This window comes from Labrus mixtus, chromosome 2, assembly GCF_963584025.1.
Source record: "Labrus mixtus chromosome 2, fLabMix1.1, whole genome shotgun sequence".
Taxonomy (NCBI): domain Eukaryota; kingdom Metazoa; phylum Chordata; class Actinopteri; order Labriformes; family Labridae; genus Labrus; species Labrus mixtus.
This window is the reverse complement of record NC_083613.1, coordinates 20111510-20131051: the sequence shown is the minus strand read 5'-3', so window position 1 is coordinate 20131051 and position 19542 is coordinate 20111510. Positions and strand designations below refer to the sequence as shown.

Here is a 19542-nt window from a genome sequence, read left to right as displayed (position 1 = left end):
GAACCTGGAGCTGTACTACCAGTAGGGCAGCACCACACAAAAAAAATGCCACGCAGGAGATGCTCATCTTTGTTAAACACAGAGATTGAATCAATGGAATCTGTCGCAGGAAACAACCGTGATTGGACAACCCATCCAAAAAAGAGGAGCCGTACCTTTAGAGCAGAACACACACAGATGTAACATTATCCTCAGTTTAACTTTTAATTTTAATGTTCAAAATGTATTATGTGAAATGAATGTTGTGTTAAAAATGTTGTTTTGATATCTTGAATTAAAGCTGATATTTACCTACAAAAAGCAGTGTGTTGGTCATTGCTGTATGTTAATTTAGTCTCTTATTTCCATAACACATCTTTAGCTTAGACTGATGCTAGATACATTTAATATGAAAGTTTGTAACTTAAATAAATACATTTAGTGCATACAAGGATCATTGCACTGTCACTGGTGAAGTATGTTTAAAAAAAACAAACAAGTTTTTTCGTAGCTGCAGAGAAAATTGTCAGTGTGTAAACGTGTTGTTTAGACTCAACAGGAAAAGGCGGATGTGTTTTGACAACCCGACTTTTTTCTGCCATTCCCTCGTTTTTGTAAAGTAAACTTTTAAACTTTGTAATCGTTTGCAAGTCCAAGTCCAAGACATGGTGTTTGTTGTTGTGGCTGTTGCTTACAGTGAGAAAACCATCTAAGTCCACAGTTAAAATAGCCCATAGCCTGCATGCATATAAATTCAAATTCATTTAAATTGCATTTAAAGAGACACACACCGAAACAGAGCGTTTTGAGAGCTGGTTAATACAGGGTCACAAACCTCCTCTGGTGCTTGATTCATGTTATATTTTGACCAAAGCACAGCACAGATGTTTAATTTAGACCACAGGAGACTGTTTTAAAAGGTAGAAAAGGGGTATAATATGTCCTCTTTAAAACATCCTTTTCATCTTAGAAAATCAAAGCTTGAAAAAAGGCATAAAACTTGAGCAATCATGCAATTTTAACTCAAATAGGGACACTCGAGAGAAACATGTAAACGGGTGATTGGGGATATGTCCTGGTTGTCTACATATTCAGTTCAATTATCAAATTCTACACCAAGTGGTTACAGGCCCACTGATTCTATTGTCCTGAATGTAAGTACATCCATGCAACCAGATTTCAAGTGTGTTGAGGCTTATAGAGCAGCAGGTTGTTTATGCTCATAGTTAATCTGGGTGTAGAGTTTAAGTGCATGCTTTCCTCTAAGTGAATTATAAATAAATAAATCAAGCAGACACTCCTCTGGTCAGCTAATTAAAAGTTTTATTCACACATTGGACCTCTCTCTCACACACAGCCAGACTCATGAGTATGCATTAATGCAATGGATTGGACCAAGCTCCACACAGACCCCTGAACATACAGTAAAGGCCTACACAGCTCTGGATCCATGTCAGCAGTAGTCAGAGTAGTCCTCCTCCACATAGTTGGCTGGAAACAACCCCACCTGGAAACACAGGAGCAGTGAAGGTAAGACAACACAAACTCAAAAGCTTTTAACATTTATTTTGGGTGAGTGGATGTTTATGAATTCCTCACCCGTCCATACACTTCTCCCTTCCACCACCCGCTGTGACCTTTCTTAGAGAGGATCTTGATGGTGTCTCCTTCCCGCAGCGACAGCTCTGAACGGTCCCTGGCAGAAAAGTCATACCTGGCCCTCGCTGCGCCAAAACTCCTCATGCTGCCTTCTGTCAGACAAGTTGAAAATTGCAACATGGAAAAAAATGTTGCAAAGAGATGAGAAGAAGCCCACTAACCATCTGTAATACAGTTTCAGTCCTTTGAATATGCAGCTACTGCCAGGAGATGGTTAGCTTAGTGCAAGCTTAATTAAGACTTCATTTGGGAAAATAATATAATAATTGGTATTTTCTTAAAAGCCTCGTAACCCCACAAAATGACAAAGCTGGTCATTTTATATATATAACTGTCCTTAAAAATGCAGCACAAAAGATCATGTGTAGCTTGCCATATTTACTGGTGCTTGTGCTGGAGTATTTTTTGCACGTGCAGGAGGCTCTGTTTAAGACAGATTAATGTATGGATGTTAGCAATGACAATTGTGAGCATGGTAGCAGGTTGAATTTGGGATTTGCCTCAAAGCACAGCTAAGTCTAAGGAGGCTTCCATTAAGTGCCAAAAATGAGCATTACCTGGTGTGGTATTTGGCGTGTTGTTTGGTGAGTTGCTTTGCTCTGGTTTTTTGTAAGGCGTACACAGCGTGGTGTCCACTTCCTTGAAGTACTCCTTTAAAGAGTTCTTCTGGTAAAAGTGAATCAACTCCTAACACAAAGAGACGACGAAGAATGCAGAGGAGAGGTTGACTAGTTGCACAGGAGGGAATGAAGTTATCTTTTAATTCACAAGGTAAATGGCAGTTTCAGTGTATTCATTCTGCTCATTGCTTTATAGTTTGGGGTTGTAAGACTCACGATTAAACCCTTGAACACTTTCTTGTCATTGATGCGGTACAGGCCTTCGATGGACGTGATCTTTATGTGCCTGATGTCCATGTTGAACCTTGAAGAGCAGAAAAGGGTTAAGGGTAAACAGTAAATGAGAGGAGGAGGTGCTGGTTTAGCTAAGTGGTTAGAGTGTGCACCCCATGCACAGAGGTTATGGTCCTCATCACAGCGGTAGGGTCACAATCTGACCTCGGCCCTTTGCTGCATGTAATCCTCCACTATCTGCCCCAAACATTTCCCGTCTCACTTCAGCTGCCTTATCCAATAAAAGGCAGAAATGGCCCCAAAATAATTTTAAAAAAGTTAAAAAATAAAAGAGAAGAATAAAAGTAAAAGCAAGATCAAAGACAATAAGTTGAGTGTCTGATGGGTGGCAGCTTTTTGTCTGAAGTAGTGAGAAATCAATTTATGAATTCTTAGCTCCGCTTTGTTTCCATTTTCGGGTGACTCTGCTCGTCTTTACAGAGAGCCAACACACCTTTTTATCACATTTAACGACTCCCCCCCTTTTTAGGCCTTTGGCTTTATTAGTGAGAGAGTGGAGAGACAGGAAGTATTGGGAGGGGAGGGTGGGGATAACATGCATTAACGGATTGACAACTGGAGTTGAACTTTACTTTATTTTTTGCCTTTGGATAGAGAAATCAGGGAGCGAGACAGTAGAGAATGACATGGATGAAAGGAGCCACAGGTTGACTACAACCTCTAGGGAGCGCAAACCAACCACAAGGCCACCTGTGTACATCCCGTGCACACTCTTAAAATCCCCCCCCACACACACACACTAAAAAAAGGAAAAGTTTAATAAGGAACCCTTACTTGATGCTGATAGCAAACTCTCCTCCGTCTTTCTGCCGTACAAGGAAGGTTCCATCAGACCGAGGCATCAGAAGTTGTTTGGCAGCAGTTCGGTCCATGTTCCCTGCAAACCTTCAAACACAGTAAGACACACAACTTTATTCTTTGTTTAGAGAAAGTAAGAACGTGACGCTTTTGAAAGTAACATATTTAAACAATAAGCCAGCTCTCTGACTTTATGAACCTCAGTACTAGTCCAACATGTTCCCCAAGTGTAGCAGGTTGGCATCACCAGATCTTTGACTTGAAGGGAAATTGTCTGTTACTAGTTCAGTTACAGAGAATTACTTTGCTTATAAGTATACTTTTAATACTTTAATTTAGCACCTATAAGATCTACACAAATAATCAGTAAGCGTTGTTAGAGCATCGTTACTGTTAACAGCTATTAGTACATTTAATTATTACTGTAAAGCCTTCGTTAGTAGTCATAAATGTGTCTGATAACAACACTGTTAGGCTGTGTTACGTAACATTATCAAATAGTAAGTAGGCTAATTTAAAGTTCAACTGAATTGAATTGAAGTGATAGTAAACTTCAATTGAGTTCAGTTGAAGTACACTTATTTAGTATAGAAAACATTACAGAGCAAATTCATGAAGTACAACAATAACAATAAAAAGAATCATAATCATGATTATTTTTTGAAGATATGATGATTTCCTACTACTTATTTTAAATGCTAAAAAGAAGGATTCAACTAAATTCTTACTAAAGTGGCTTTATGTAGAAATATAAATAAATTACGTTTATGTTTGTAGAAATGAGAGCAGTCAGTGGGTAATTTTGTGTTTTTGCTTTCTCAAATTGTGTCATATTTGATTTTAACATTGGAATGGCATCAAAGTATTTTTTCTTTTTCATATCCTATGGACAGGGACTTAAAGGAAAAGTTGTAGTTTAGATTTTGTTTATGGCATTTGCAGCACTTTGAGTCAGAAGTCAAAGCAGAATTGTTATCATCATGAGCTCAGGGGCAGAAAACAGCCTCTGCATGATAGTTGACCAATGACTAAAGCTTAAGCTGCTGTTTTGTGGCTATGAGTGTAATTTTGCAGCTGAGTGTCATTTACAGTTTGAGCTCTGTGGTGTCATTCAACCATTGTTGCAGTGCTTTGCAACATGGAAGAAATATATGAGGTGAGCAGTGGTTTGGTGAGCGGGTGATTAAACCTAGTTCTTGTAGATACTCACCAGTGGAAGCCAGACAGGTCTGGGGTTGGCCTCTGAGAAAGGGTGAGATCACACAGAGGTTAGAAGATCAACTTACAAAAGTCTGTGGTCATGGTGGTCAATAGTCATCTCTTACTAAAACTGCGAATGTGGATTTCAGTACATTTCAGGAAACCATACTCACTGAGACGTAGGGCTGAACTTTCTGGCAGGGGAACCATCCCATCTGTCCGTCAGTCAGGTTCCTTCCCTGAGTGACAAACACAACAACAAATGACATTGCAGGACTGTGTGGTGACATTGCAACATGTGAATGAATCATCATATTGACATCAATAATGCACTAACAAACAAATGCTACGCTAACACAAATGACTCATGTACAGCTGATATCATTCCAAAGTGATTCAAAATAAATTCACTCATGAATAATACAGGCCCCCTCCTCTGATGCCTGTCTGCAGAAGTCTTGACTGTTGTGAGCTTTTCTGAGTGCTGTCTTTTAGACTGTCCTTTGAGGTGTCCTGTAAGTCTAACATTTTATTCATTTCTTATGTAAGTACCTTACTAGGGATGAAATTTAGATTTTGCAGAGGAGCAGCAAACATTTTGAAGGAATATATTAGGAAAAGCTCTGTTCTATACTGTACTAATGTCTCAGTAGCCATGTTTACATGTGCAAAATATCTTCAATTTGATTAAAATCATTCCCATTGGGGATTCCAACTTCACTTTTTACATGGATGGACGTTAAATAAAGTGTTTTTTTTTTATGATGAGTGTGTACATGTTTCAAACATTTAATCAGAATAAAGCCATTCTGACACACGCACAGAGTTGTCCTGTCGGTCTAATCTGCCCAGAATAGCAGCAAAAGAAGCTTTTCCTTCCTCTGAACATACATTAAAATGTGCCATAACTTTTGAGAAATTGATCTCTGTTCTTTGGTGCGTCATCAAGTCCGTGTTTCTGTCAATGGGAGTGTGTCTAAAAAGTTTTTCTCTAGAGTGAGATCCATTCCAAGCAGAACTCATTTCTGCTATGTGTTTATTCCTCCGTTGTAAGTTTTTGATAAAGCAGGCCAAAGTCGCTGTGCAAGTCGAGTCCTCCTGTGTTGTAAACAAACACCGCTGAGATCTGATCAGTCTCTTGCGATTGTTGTGTTCACATGAAGCAATCTTATTCTGATCAAGCTTTTATTACGACTTTTTGTGTCCATGTTAAACTTAGCTAACTATACCAGGATCCCAAAGCAGCTGAATGGAACTCAACTGTAATGTTTGGCTTTATTGTTTGAATCAAAACCTTTAAACTACAACGCTAGAAATGTGGAACTGCAGATATGTGGTTGGGCATGAGAGAAGGAGGTTGAGGTCCAAGAATGAGATATGGAGGGGAAAATTACAAAAGAGACCGAAAAGCAGAGAACATTTCACACCAACACAATAACCACAGGAAACAAGACTTGAAGAAAAAAAGAAAAAAAAAAAGAAACGACAAAACAACGTGTGAATCCCCCTCAGCTTTCAGAAAACAGAGTGTTTTTGTGTGAATTTAGTTTTTAACTCTACCTCCCACCACGGCAGGTCAACATCAGCCCGGGTCAGCTCAATGATGTCACCTTTGGACAGGTGAAGAGGTTGGCCGAAGCCTACAGGGGGCGGCGGCAAGCCATAATACTCCTGACACGCCTCCATTTTAGGAAAGCCTAAAAGAGAGCAAAGAGGAGACAGAGGAGAGATAGAAGAAAGGAGATCGGACACCTTACACAAAGTCTTTAACTCTGTCAATATTGAATTGTTTTTTAAAGTAAAAAATACGATGTTTATCATATTATGGATCACTTACCAACACCTGAGTGTGCAGGGGACCTTTGTGGCTTAATCTGAATGACCGAAACACAAAAGAAGAAGGAAACAGAAGTTTTGTCTATTCTAGTCATAAAAACGATATCAAAAACGTACAAGATGAATCAAGTTGTAATAGTACATGTCGTATGACAAAACCACCTTTGTAGCATACACTTTAGTTTCTGTCTACATCTTGACTTCCTATACTGGGCAACGGCCCCAAAGAATATCTCAATTAAAATATATGTTATGTAAAAAAAAAAAAAAAGAGTCTATTATGGGCTTATTCCTGGTTTCTGTCTGAAAAATATAAAACACATCAAAGCTGTCAAAGGTAAATGTAGCCTTACCTTCCGTACAGTGCCAGGATGATCTGTTTTAAGAGGAAAATCAATGTAAGAAGGGATAATAAAGCTTATTCATGATAATTATTCTTAAAACACATATAAAAAAAAAACACGAGGGAGATTACAGACCTGAGTTTCGTCCACAGGCAGGGACTCTGCCTAAACATTCTTTATGTGCAGCCATTTTACATCGGGTGCAGCGATAGCCCTGGAAAAATATCCCTCTGCAGAAGTAATAGTTAGAGGTTCAGCCTCAGCAGAGGAGTTTCTTTTTAAAAAAATGGAGCCCAGGGAGAAAGTGATATTAAATACCTTAACATCATTGAGCAGGCCCTGCAGGAGGTGGTCTCCTCGAAGCAGTGCATCTGGAAGTCATGGTTGTTGGCTGTGGAGTTCTCAGGACACATATTCGACCTGCAACCGTGAAACACATTTGTACTGACCATAGTGTGGTACACAGGCATTCATAGAGTTGGTGCTCATTGGAAGTTTGACTTTGGTGAGATTGAAAACACTCGTTGCCCTCTGTAACACCTACATCTATTTGATATTTCTGAGATGAGACTGAGGAAACCAACAAGTGGCAGCAACACCGCAAAACACTGCTTTACACTTACAGATCAGAAAGTGTAGTATTACAAAAGTAGAAGGTAATCTTGTTTAAGCTGCTGCATAAGTGAGTAAAGAAACACAGTATGTGAGAGGGATGAGAGTAAACCTGAGAGTAAACTTGCAGTTCAGAAACAGAAACCAGTAGTTGAAATATCTACTGCTAAGTGATAGTATCTGACTCCTCAAGATGGCAGCCATTTTCACATTACTCAGAGTTAAAGTAGTCCAATTAAAGACTCCCAAAACGTTCAGATGTATTGAAATACCTCAGCAAAAAAATGCAAATACGTGTTGCTGGATGAGGTTACAACATTTAAGCAAAATAGACTAATTTCTCTGAGATTTCAGCAAGAATTCAGTGTTTGTGTGCATTTGCTCCCATGTGTACTGTATATGTTCATATTAGTGTGTGTGTTTGTGTGTGTGTGTGTGTGTGTGTGTGTGTGTGTGTGTGTGTGTGTGTGTGTGTGTGTGTGTGTGTGTGTGTGTGTGTGTGTGTGTGTGTGTGTGTGTGTGTGTGTGTGTGTGTGTGTGTGTGTGTGTGTGTGATAACTCACAGAGCCATCTCAAACTGTTCCAGCCATTTCTTCTTCAGCTCTCTGGTTTTGAAGAATAAATCGTACCCACACCTCCCGTAGCAGTCGAGCAGAAGGAACAAGTACGACCACTGTTAATAAAACAAACACACACTGTTATGGAAGCTTTCTAGACTTACAGTTTAGTATAACTGTTGCCACAGAGACACAAAGACGGGCCTTTTTTTTGTCCTTCTCTCCTGTGGTTTCATCTCGTATCTGGTAGTGCTGTAGTTCAATGATCTCCTTTAGCTCAAAATTCTCTCCACCCTTCTTCTTACACACAAACATGGCCTTATCGAAGAGAAATGCGTACCTGAGGAGCCGACAAACGCACACAAAAACCCATAGTCAGATATATGGCATTAACACATGAAACATACACTGACAACACAACACACACCTGTCCTGTTTGGACTTTTTCTCTGGGCTGCTGATCTTCAGTTCTCCATCGATTTTAGGGCGACCGTACATAGCTAGAGACTGTGTCTACAGATCAGAGGTCACAATATTAAAAAAAACATGAAGTAACATATTAAAAGCCTAAAAGATATGGACTATATGTGAAACATTTGACCTCACCATGTTTTCTATGGACAGCTGGAAGGAAGTGATCTGTCTCATGATCTCATTGTCTCGCTTCACCTCGTTGACACACTGAGCCAAGTCCTGAACACACACATACAAAGACCAATCAACATACACTCAAACTAGTGACTGACATAAAACACACAGAATATGCACACTTACTCTCATGGCATCCAGAGCTGTGCGGAGGTTTTCCTTTTCTGCTGGGTCAGTTGTGTGCTTCACCAGCTCCTAGAGTTACAAACAGATGAATTAAAGGGACAAATGAAACATGCACAATATAGCTACAGACAAACACATACAAAACTCACACATGTACAGACATACCTGTAACAGTAGGTGATATTTGAGGACCCTCTGCATAGGCACCATGAGTAAATCTCTGAGAGAAAAACGTCCACTATTTGCTCTCTTTGAACACTCCTGAAAGAGAAAGTGATAAAGGGAAGTGAGCATACCCAGAAAACCAGGGATGTGCAAAGAGGATGTTGTTCGACAGACTTGACCAACCCGCAGATTTTCCCTCATGATCCAATGTGGTCATTTTGTTCCAAAAATTCCCCTTTGACACATGAAACTATAAACGCATGGGAAAACTCTGAAAGGGAACCAACAGTGCAATAAGGTAAACCTTTAACTTTGTTTCCTTATGGACTTAAATTCCTCAGGTTAGAGCTCATTATGCAAGATGGAGGAGACTAATGCACAAGGCCACACAAAGTAGGACTAAACCATGCATGAATATAAAAACAATTACCATAGTTCAGTACTTTCATTACTTAAGAACTATAGAATAGAACAATAGTCATTAAGATCGAAATGCAGCTCAGTCTATATGCTTCTCTTCTGCAAGAAGAACAGTGTACCAGGACAACAAGTTAGAGTCACTGGTGCTGCAACAACAACTTGATCCCTCACAGGCTTCCCATCACTAAAAAAAGACTTATTGGGTTCAACAGAGATAAGACACCCAGGGATTATCAGTGGCTCAACCTGTAGGTCAGATACATCTTAGAACCAAGCACCGAACCTGGGGGGACAGAACCTTCTCCATAGCTGCCCCCATCCCTCTGGAACTCACTCCCCACACACATTCAACACTGCACCGACCCTCCTACTTTCAAATCACTTATCAAAACTCACCTCTTTAAACAAGCTTTTAATGTATGATTGTGATGTATTTTCTGTTTTCTGTAGTTTACCTTTATGTTGTTATCTTTATTGTTGTTATCTTTATGATTTGTTTGTAATACTCTGTCTGTCCTTCTATGCTATTCTTTATGTTTTAACCATTGTAAAGTGTCTTTGAGTTGCTTATGATTTAAAATGCATTATTATTATTATTATTTTTATTAAATGTGCAAGTATTTGAAAGTTAAATTATCTAACAAAGCCCATTCACAATACCTCTGAAATAAAATTGTCTGCTAATAATGTGCACATTGATGTTCAACAGGGACACATCTATGTATTCACATATCTATTGCTCTTCTGTTTTGTGGGTGTGTGTCCTCCTCACCTCCAGTTTCATTCTGATATCCTCCCTCATATTGGAAAGCTTGTCTAGGTGTTTTGTTGCAGACTCCACCTGACTGCAGTAACTGCCATACAATAAGAGCCTGAGGGGGGTAAATAAGAAAGCACACATAAAAGCATTTATAGGCTATGTATGTATATGTATGTATCAAATATTTATAGCGAGACTACATAACATAAAACAAGAGTTGTGTTTGGGTTTGTACCTCTCCTTGTAGTTCACAAACACCTGGTACAGGGTCCTTGCTCCTTGAGTTAGGATTGATGTCCGCACCTCCTCCAACAAATTACGATGGGTGTGTGCCAAATCCTAAACATACATATACAAAGGAAACGTGTAAACACGGCTAATAAATCAGGGTAAACATGTAAACATGACCAGCTGTGTAGATAATCTCCTATTGTACCTTTACGTTGATGAAGATGGTTTCGATGTCCGGAGCTTGGAGAAACCTTTGAAGAGGCTTCATAAAGTGCTGCAAAAAAAAAAAAAAAAAAGACATGGTTGTTTCTCTCCATAAACACGCAAGTGTTTGTTTTTTTGTGTGTGTGATCAATGGATTTATGTTGGATTCAATTAGTAAACAAATGGATAATCTGTTGACAGGTTAAAACGTGTGCACACCTGTAATATAGATTCCAGTGTATCAGAGTATTTCTCTTCTGTCTGTCTGATCTCCTGCAAGCAGCACTCTCGTTTATCCACCCCAGTCTTCTGCTGCTGGAAAAATGAAATCACAAACCTGTCAATTACAGCATAAAGAGACTGAAAAAAAAGAAAGAAAAAGTCCTTTCCTTTTTTGGGGGGGTGATAAGACAGATTTGAACCAATAGCCACTTCATTGATGACTACAGCCGCCTCCATACATGGGGTACTTGACATAACTACCGGGCTATCCAGCGCCCCAGTTTTTTTTAAACATTTCATTCATTCCTATATACATGCATGGACACAAATATAGTTAGCAGCATTATTAGTTGTTGTGAGTTGTATGTTGTGGTAAAATTAGAGGCTAACCTTGCAGAACAATCTCTAGTCAGGACAGTCTTTAGCCTCTCACACTTTCACTGTTCAGTACTTTATTAGTTGTACTTAGAAGAGATATGTTTAATTATTCCAAAAAGTCAATTTGATGCATTTAAATATTTTACAAAAAATGAAAAAATTAACAGCATACAATTGTGCAGCGATTTGGGTGACTTTTCCATTTAAGTGGCACCACTGGATTTTTTTTCCCCTTGAGGGCCTGTTATATTCTGACCCTGCCAGAGGCCTCATTTACACCAGCTGTCTCATAGCCAGATTGTGTCTCAATGAATAATGCAGCTGGGTGACATTTACACACAATGCCTTTCCCGATTGGAGCTTCTATCTGAAAATAAATAAATCTCTCTTACACACATATCTCTACACACCCTGATGTGGTTTGACCTATTGATTTTCAACAAAGGGGTGGCAACAACCAAAAGGGATCAATAAATATATGAAAGGGATTTGAACATAGTAAGTAGGATAGGACAGCAGAAAAACAAAAGAATGTGAAGTAAATTAAATGTTTAAATGTTCTGTTGTGTGAGTACACTCACAGTTTCAGGTTGTTCCTCTGTCCTCATCAAGTCTTCATAAATCTCATCACCCTCATTTTCCTCGTCCTCCACAAAGTCATACAAGTCGTCATCGTCATCCACTGTGTCGCTGATACAAACAAAACACAGAAATGATTATATTCACACTAAAAAACATCTGGATGAAGGAAGTTCAATATCTCTTCACACGCATTATTTAAAAAGTAATATTTTAGAGACTGTATTATAGGCTTGATATTAACATTGATCTCAAGATTTGATTACGTATATTTCAGAATAAATCATTTTCTAAATTAAAATGAAATTTTTCTAAACACAATGTTTTTGGAGTTTTTTATTTGATAAATAATATTGCTTCCATTTACAAATAGATGGGTTTTGGATGATGGATAAGAAGTTGATATCTTTGTGGCCACATCTTTTAAAGGGAATTTTGTCTTTCATACCTTGTTGGTCAAAATGTTGCATCATTTAACTGAATTTGGGGGAAGGAGACCCTTTTTTTAGGGTGAAGTATTTGTTTTTTCCTTGCACGGATAATTATTTTTTCCATTTCTTATAGGTGGCATTGATTGTACATGTATGTAAGCTTTTTGTTTGCTTGTGCTGATCTGGTTTATTGAACATCCCTGAGACAGTAATTTACAAAAATTGAAAGTTGACCCTACTGTTTGTGTTACTAAAGATTCATCTTTGAATTATGTTGTAAATTCAAAGTCATAAGGAGAAAACTATAAATCTTCAGGCGCCAGAGGAGTATTTAAACATAATTATTTGCATCAAAAGACTCACTCTATCAGGTCAGACAGGCCGCTGTAGATCTCGTCATCAGCAGCGCATCCTTCCAAAGGGAAAGGCCTGAGGGTGTGAAAAGTGTGTGTGAAGGTGCGTCGAAGGTAGAATGAAAAAACCAACAATGTTGTTATTAAGCGATTATTGATTTCAAGACAAATCAGGCTTGTGGGTCGAGGTATTCATACTAATGCTGTTGTACTTTGCTTAACACACATATAACACTGCAATGTTTGTAAATGAGTTCACATTTCAAGTCTTAAAGTGTTGCTTACACACTTATGGATCAATAATTATAATTCAGTCACTTTATATTATCATGACTTTACTTTTGGTAAATCTCATCTGAGTACAACCTCTATCACTTCAACACAGAAAAAAGTAAATGATATATATAACATATGTCCTCTTATAGGAGAGGAAGTTCTAACTGTACTTAGTGAACATCTTAAGCATACTTATATTGTTGTGCTTCATCATCACTACAAGCTACTGCATGTTTATCATACTAATTGCAAGTCCTACATTTGGAGGATAAATTGATGCAAAAACTGGAGTAGGATTCAAATGATGAAAACAAAGAATATTACTTACTGGAGTCCTCTTTGTAAAGCAATGGACGTATGAGAGAGGATGGACAAAGTGTCCATGACCTGTTACACACACACACACACACACACACACACACACACACACACACACACACACACACACACACACACACACACACACACACACACACACACACACACACACACACACACACACACACACACACACACACACACACACACAGTTCAATACGTATATCATTTACATGTATATTCTGCACACAGTGAAACACAGAAAGACAATGAGAGCTACCTCAAACTTTAAATACTGACACTGAATAATTCCTCTGTGACCTTATTTCACTTTAATCGAGCACTGTTTGACTGTTCAACCTCAGAACTGTGGTGTCATGGTGAGTGATCTCAGTATAGCAACAAATACCATGAGAAATGTATTCAGTAACAACGAGAATGTGACAGTGAGCTCTAATACCTAAAGTAATTAGTACTACATTTTTAGTGTCTAATATTATAATCTAACAAAAGAGTAGTGTTTTTTACCCCTTCACATTTTTTGATCTGAACCTTAATGTTGAGTGGTAGTGACATTAAAAGTACAAAAGTACAACTAATGAAAGTACTAAAGTACTAAAAACTGTAATGTTTGTTCTTCAGAGACATTTCGGAAGAAGGTGGCTGTCGTGATACTTCTTCTACTATAAAGTCCAAATTAAGAGAATTTTTCTAAGTTTGCACTGCTGATCTTTTGGGTCTGACCTCTTCTGACACAGAACAAAGAGAAAGGCGGAGACACTCAGCAGAAGTGAAACTCTGGGAGAAGTTCAGAGAGAACAAATGGACGACTTTTAAGAGTTCACATTTCATCTGCTGACTTAAATTTGTTTCAGTTTGCGTTATGATTACTTAAGTAAAAGATGTGAATTCTTTTTCCACTACAGATTACACCATAGATACATGTTAACACTATTCTATGACTGACTGGAAGAAGTGAAGTGACACGAGAAGCCCAGTGACTGTAAAAAAGAACAACTACTGTAAATAGAACGCTGGTTGGGTTAGTACACTCTTTGTGTTCTTAAAGAAACAGCTTCCTCTTACATACTAATCAAATGAGTGCACATTACAAATCTGCTGTTCACACCAAAGTCACACTTGTGGCAGCAGCAGCAGCACTGCATCCAAAGTGAAAGACAACTGTGACACGCTGAATTCATTTGTTCACTCTGCCGCTTCAACTACAAAATCACCAAACTCCTTCCTGTCAGGGGTATGTGGGTGTCTGCAAGCTGCAGTCAAGAGTCAGGGCTCTGTTCACACATACATTTACCATAATGGCTGGAGTATGAGTTCACAGAGTTTGTCTCACATAGGAAACCATAATTACTCATAGATAGATAGATGGATAGACAGACAGAGATAGAAATGGATATATATATATATATATATAGAGAGAGAGAGAGAGAGATATCTTGTATTATATTTGTTGTATTTTTTATATTGTATATATTTCAGTAATCATTTGTAAATCATATTTTTCTGTACTGCTTTGGCAACATGGATTGCTGATCTGCCATGCCAATAAGGCTCATTTAAATTTAGCATTATTTTCATACATTTTCAACATTCTTCATTATTTAATTTCATATGTAAATGATTATAATGTGTATTGTATATTTTGCTTTGTCAACATGTTTAACCCAAATGTCATGCCAATAAAGCCATTTGAATTTAATTTAATTGAATTGAATTGTGAGAGAGAGCGAGAGTTGTGTTGATACCTTCGCAAAGTCTCGAACATCAAACAGGTCAAAGGCTTCAAACAGTTCACTCTTCTTGAGACGAAACTTCTCCTGACAAACTCCCAGAAACATCCGGATGTTCTTCAGACACAGGAACTGAAAACAAAAAGAAACATTTATCAACAGTGTTGATTATCTATTAAAGTTTGAGGTCATTTATTAAAGAGCAAGAGTTTAAAGTCACTCTAGCAGATCCTTTAGCTTCTCCCTTTTACCTTCTACATTATACTGACACTAATCCGAATCACGAATCCAACGCTACCACACGCTGTGCTTTTATGTTCTCATTTCACTCCGATTTATACTATTCTGCCATTTTTATTCAAATCACTAAATAGATCCCATTTCTCAGCATTTTTATCTTTTACCTCTGTATCTTATCTTATTACAGTCTGGTCATATATTACAATGGATGCAAATATCTGTGCAGATATCATATATATTTCCAATGGTGGTTGAACATTTTGTACTTATTGCTTATATTTTCGGATTTTATTCATATTTTCACTCTGTGCATCTGTAATACTACAATATACGACTAACTTTTTTGCCCACTTCAGGAAATTTGTTTTGGGCTCCAATGGCTGCACACAATTACCGTGTGTGTATTGATATATTTTTCACACATTTTACATCATCTTATATTCATATTCCTGTATTTTTTTCATGCTCATAATCTTTATGAGAACAACTAGGACACCAAAATTTCCCCCTCAGGTGTACAGTATATAAAGTATTTCTGGTTCTGATACTGAAGCTACATGCTGACATCAGCATGCTAACCAAAGAGTATATGAATTCTGCTCAGCCACACGGACCACAGAAGCATGAACAAAAATAATGTCTGATTATAAAAGCAGCAGCACGAAATGCAAAGTTTAATCACTTAAATATAACTAACTAAGCAACCACAGAGCGCACAGTGCACAGAAGGACTGACACAGCAGAGAGACATTTTTTTGTTTTACATAACTTCCTGAACCAGTCGCTGTCGCTCACTCTTTCTGTGTGTCTGTCTGCTCAGCAGTGGGAAATGAGGAAATCTAAATTGAGAAAAGGGGAAATGTCGACTTCTAACCGATACTGCTGCACCCAGCACATTGCTCTGTAAGGATTTCATATTAACTGATAGTTAACTCATAAATCATTACAACTTGTAACTTTATTGCAAGAAAACTAGGAAGATCCTCTACTTGTACATGTGTGTACTTGTCAGAGTGGACTTCTTTTTTTTTGTTAATCCCCGGATGTTTCTTCACAACCCTTTACCTCACCGAATTTCCCAGAGTTTCACATACACGTGTCAAAGAAATGTTACATTCATACACACACTGAAACGCACACACACACACACACACACACACACACACACACACACACACACACACACACACACACACACACACACACACACACACACACACACACACACACACACACACACACACACAACTCAATGAGACCAAATTCAAGGACTTCCCTCAAGATGGTTTGGTCAACCACCCTCTGGGCCATTCTTTGCCATGCACTATTAGTCTTCATCTCATATTTAGCTCTCAACCTTCCTCCTAGTTCTGGCTGTCATGTTATGAACATGACAACAGATTTTAATAACATTTTGTTTGTTTAAGTTTTGAATGTGCACCTAGATGAACCTCTGGAGTTTTTTTTTTTGAATACTTTGTTAAAGAAGTAGTTAAATCTGCTCATTACCTTTCTTGCGGATAGTTAGATGGTAAAGATACCGTAGCAGGCAGCAGATATAAGTTTAGCTTCGCACAAAACAGCTAGCCTGGGTATGGCTGTAACACGATCCATTTACAAGTAGCTGTTCAGCTCAGTGATGAACATTATAAGCGTATGGAAATAGAAGTGTGATAGAACATTTTGTTTTACACAGAGGATTATGTGTCAGGACATTTACAGACTGAAAGAAGTTAGCAGGGCGCTATTCAAGACGACAGAAACAAATTCAAAACTTGGTCTGAAAGGCAAATTTCTGTCTGTTGGCAAGACTTTGGGCTACACGACATAAACGTATTACTGAGCATTAAAGTGAAAATCAGTCTTCTCATTTCTACACATATTATCAATCATTTATCAAATGGTTATATTGTTTTTTAACATTTATTATCAAATGTTATTATCCATTATTCCTCTGCATTACTCTGTCTCCTTTCAGGATATTCATCATATTTACGTGGATGCTAATGCGTTTATCAAAAGGATACTGTTACAATCCAGGTGGCAAGTCTGATAAATGTTTGCAAGCTGAAACTAAGAAACCTGAAGTATCATTTCACCAATTTCTGGATTGATCAGCAACTGAAAAGGCAATGGTCAAAAAAATATAAACAACTTATAATTTACAGGCAGATGGCAGCTAATCTTAGCATCAAAACACATTTAACTTGACTTTATTCGACTGTGTGACAGAATAGACGAACCATCAACTACTGCTAACTGTAATGTTAGCTTATTAATGGTATTGTCAGAAAAGAATATGTTGAATGCTAGTGCTAATTTAATGTAGATTAGTTATCATATTTGTTCCTTTACTAGTAGATATGGCCAGATTTATGTTCAGATTTGTTGGCTGTCATTTCAGTAGCAGATTAACCAAGAGGCTGTGACTAAGTTGTGAAATGGGTCATCTCTCAATTGAAAGGCTGGCGGGTCAATCCCAAGCTCCTGCAGTCTACATGATATATTGACCTTGGGCAAGACACTGAACCCTGAGTCCCTCTCCAAGGCATAGCCACCAGTGTGTGAATCTGATTACCGCAGATGCACTTTATGTAGCAGCCTCTGCCATAAGTGTGTGAATGTGGCTCTTGAAAGGGTGACATGCTTGTTTGGAAGACTCTAAAAGTACTTTAGATGTGCAGTCCACTTACAATTTACCAATACACTGAGTTTTATGTCAAAGAAAAAAGGCTTTTAAGGATCAGTGAAAGATAAAATGAACTTTATAAAATATATATTTTTTGCATTTTGATGTGCTTTACAGTCATTTCCCTTTGACTGTTCTTCATCCCCTCTCACGCTCAGCATGCGTTTCCCCGATGATGACAGATAAGGATCACATGATTTTCTTATCAGTCCAGGGGCTTCAGTGCTGCCACCTGGTCGCTATGGAAATAACTTATGGAAATGCAGCAGGAAAAGGTGTGTTTGTATATGTGTGTGTTACCTGGGACATCTGTGGGCGCAGGTTGATCTCTCTCAAGTTGACGGCCTGAGGAAGCAGGTTGTTGAGCAACTGGCAGAGCAGCACGCCGTCTCTCAGAGCCTGAGCCAGGTCGCACACCTGGGACACCGCACGCACGCACGCACACACACACACACAGGAACAAAATTGAACTCAGGAACCAAGACAGTGTGTGAGTTCATGTGCATGTGTTTGACTTTGCAGACGGCAAGTTCACCTGAGCGCCTTCCCATGTGACCCGGTGGTTGTCAGGTAGAACTCGACATTCGATCAACCACATCGCACACTGCCGCCACAACTCCATCTTTGCTTTCTGAAAATGGATTAAAAAAATATATATATATAATGTAAGGTAAGATTTTGTTACATAACCAATGATCACTGTGGTTCTGTGACACTCAGATGAAGTGAAGTAGTCAGACTGGAGTTTTAGAGCTAAAGAAATCCTGATGATCACAGATGACTTAGCTTTATGAGGCCATGAACAATGTTGTTTTAAAGATAACTAATAGAGTTGCCAATGAATAGCAAAGAAATGTTTTGTAGTCTGAGATCACACGAACAAAAAACTCTTCAAGCACGACACCTTTTCCTGTTTGACACAAATACAGTGGCACTGAACCTCACTTTATCACAATTGAACTCCTCTTTTTTTTCATAATCTACGATCTTGAAGATTTAAAAACATACAAATCAGTCGGCCTTCAGTGAAAACTAAGCAGTCCCTCTCACTCTGTCATAACAGTAAAAAACTGAAGCTGCCTTAAAACCAAGTAAAAGAGCAAAAAAGCAACTGCTCTACTAAAACACCTCATCATTTTTAAGAATAAGTGTAAAATGGTATGAAATCTCACCTTCAGTTTGTCCTGGCAGTTCTGTGTCTTCTTTCTCAGCGCTCACTTCTCCGTCTTCCTTTCATTATCTCATAGTCAGACTTCAGCGCTCTCATTCTGCCTTTCTTCCGTGGTGGGTTTTCTGCAGAGCTGCACTGTGTTGAAGGCTTTTAACTTCATCCCGCAACTTCCTTTTTCCTCTGACGCACCCTCACACAGTCGCATTCATACTCATTTACACATGCAGAAACACACATGCAAACACAAAGCTGTTGCTGCTGCTGCTGCTGCTGCTATTAGCGGTTTAAGTTGATAAAACTGTAGAGTGATATTTATGAGGTAGTCTGAATTTTATGTGTAGGCCAAAAAAAACTTCTAAAGTGGAACATTGATCTTATTTGAGGGAATGAGTCTATGCATATTGTGTTTACTTGAAGTTTGTGGAGGAAAAACAACAGAGGTGTACAATTGAAAGTGTCCTCATAAAGAGGTTTTTATCTACTTTTAAAATACTTAAACAATCACACAATAAAAAAGATCAAACCTCTTGCAGTATCCCATGGGAAAATACTAAAGAATGATGTAATATAGTTTCTAACTACCAGAATGATTTAGTGAAATCTGCCTAACGCCGGGCAGCAGACTGAAAGACAGACTGTCATGATGCAATTTAAGGAAAAATCCTGAAGCAGCTTATTAAA

The 19542-nt window shown here is 38.3% G+C and overlaps 1 protein-coding gene across 3 annotated transcripts; it reads right to left on the bottom strand.

Annotated features, from left to right (window-relative positions):
- Positions 1-1285: 1285 nt before the first annotated feature.
- On the bottom strand, positions 1286-19013 carry LOC132988031 (proto-oncogene vav-like). Of its 3 annotated transcripts, none has more exons than XM_061055120.1 (29): positions 18863-19013; positions 18226-18321; positions 17991-18107; positions 14777-14893; positions 13021-13079; positions 12427-12492; positions 11635-11743; positions 10673-10768; positions 10455-10523; positions 10254-10357; positions 10031-10130; positions 8839-8934; positions 8674-8742; positions 8506-8592; positions 8327-8412; positions 8104-8239; positions 7906-8015; positions 7049-7150; positions 6866-6960; positions 6740-6762; positions 6388-6424; positions 6111-6247; positions 4724-4789; positions 4561-4592; positions 3327-3437; positions 2475-2562; positions 2196-2325; positions 1579-1730; positions 1286-1486 (listed from the first exon to the last, which is right to left on the bottom strand). In XM_061055120.1, exons 2-29 carry the CDS (start codon positions 18310-18312, stop codon positions 1433-1435), a joined length of 2535 nt encoding a protein of 844 aa, XP_060911103.1. In that variant the 5' UTR covers positions 18313-18321; positions 18863-19013; the 3' UTR covers positions 1286-1432. The 3 variants fall into 3 exon arrangements, with proteins under 3 accessions (XP_060911103.1, XP_060911121.1, XP_060911112.1); XM_061055138.1 differs by having other exon boundaries at positions 1579-1727; XM_061055129.1 differs by having other exon boundaries at positions 10673-10765.
- Between the last annotated feature and the right edge of the window lie 529 nt (positions 19014-19542).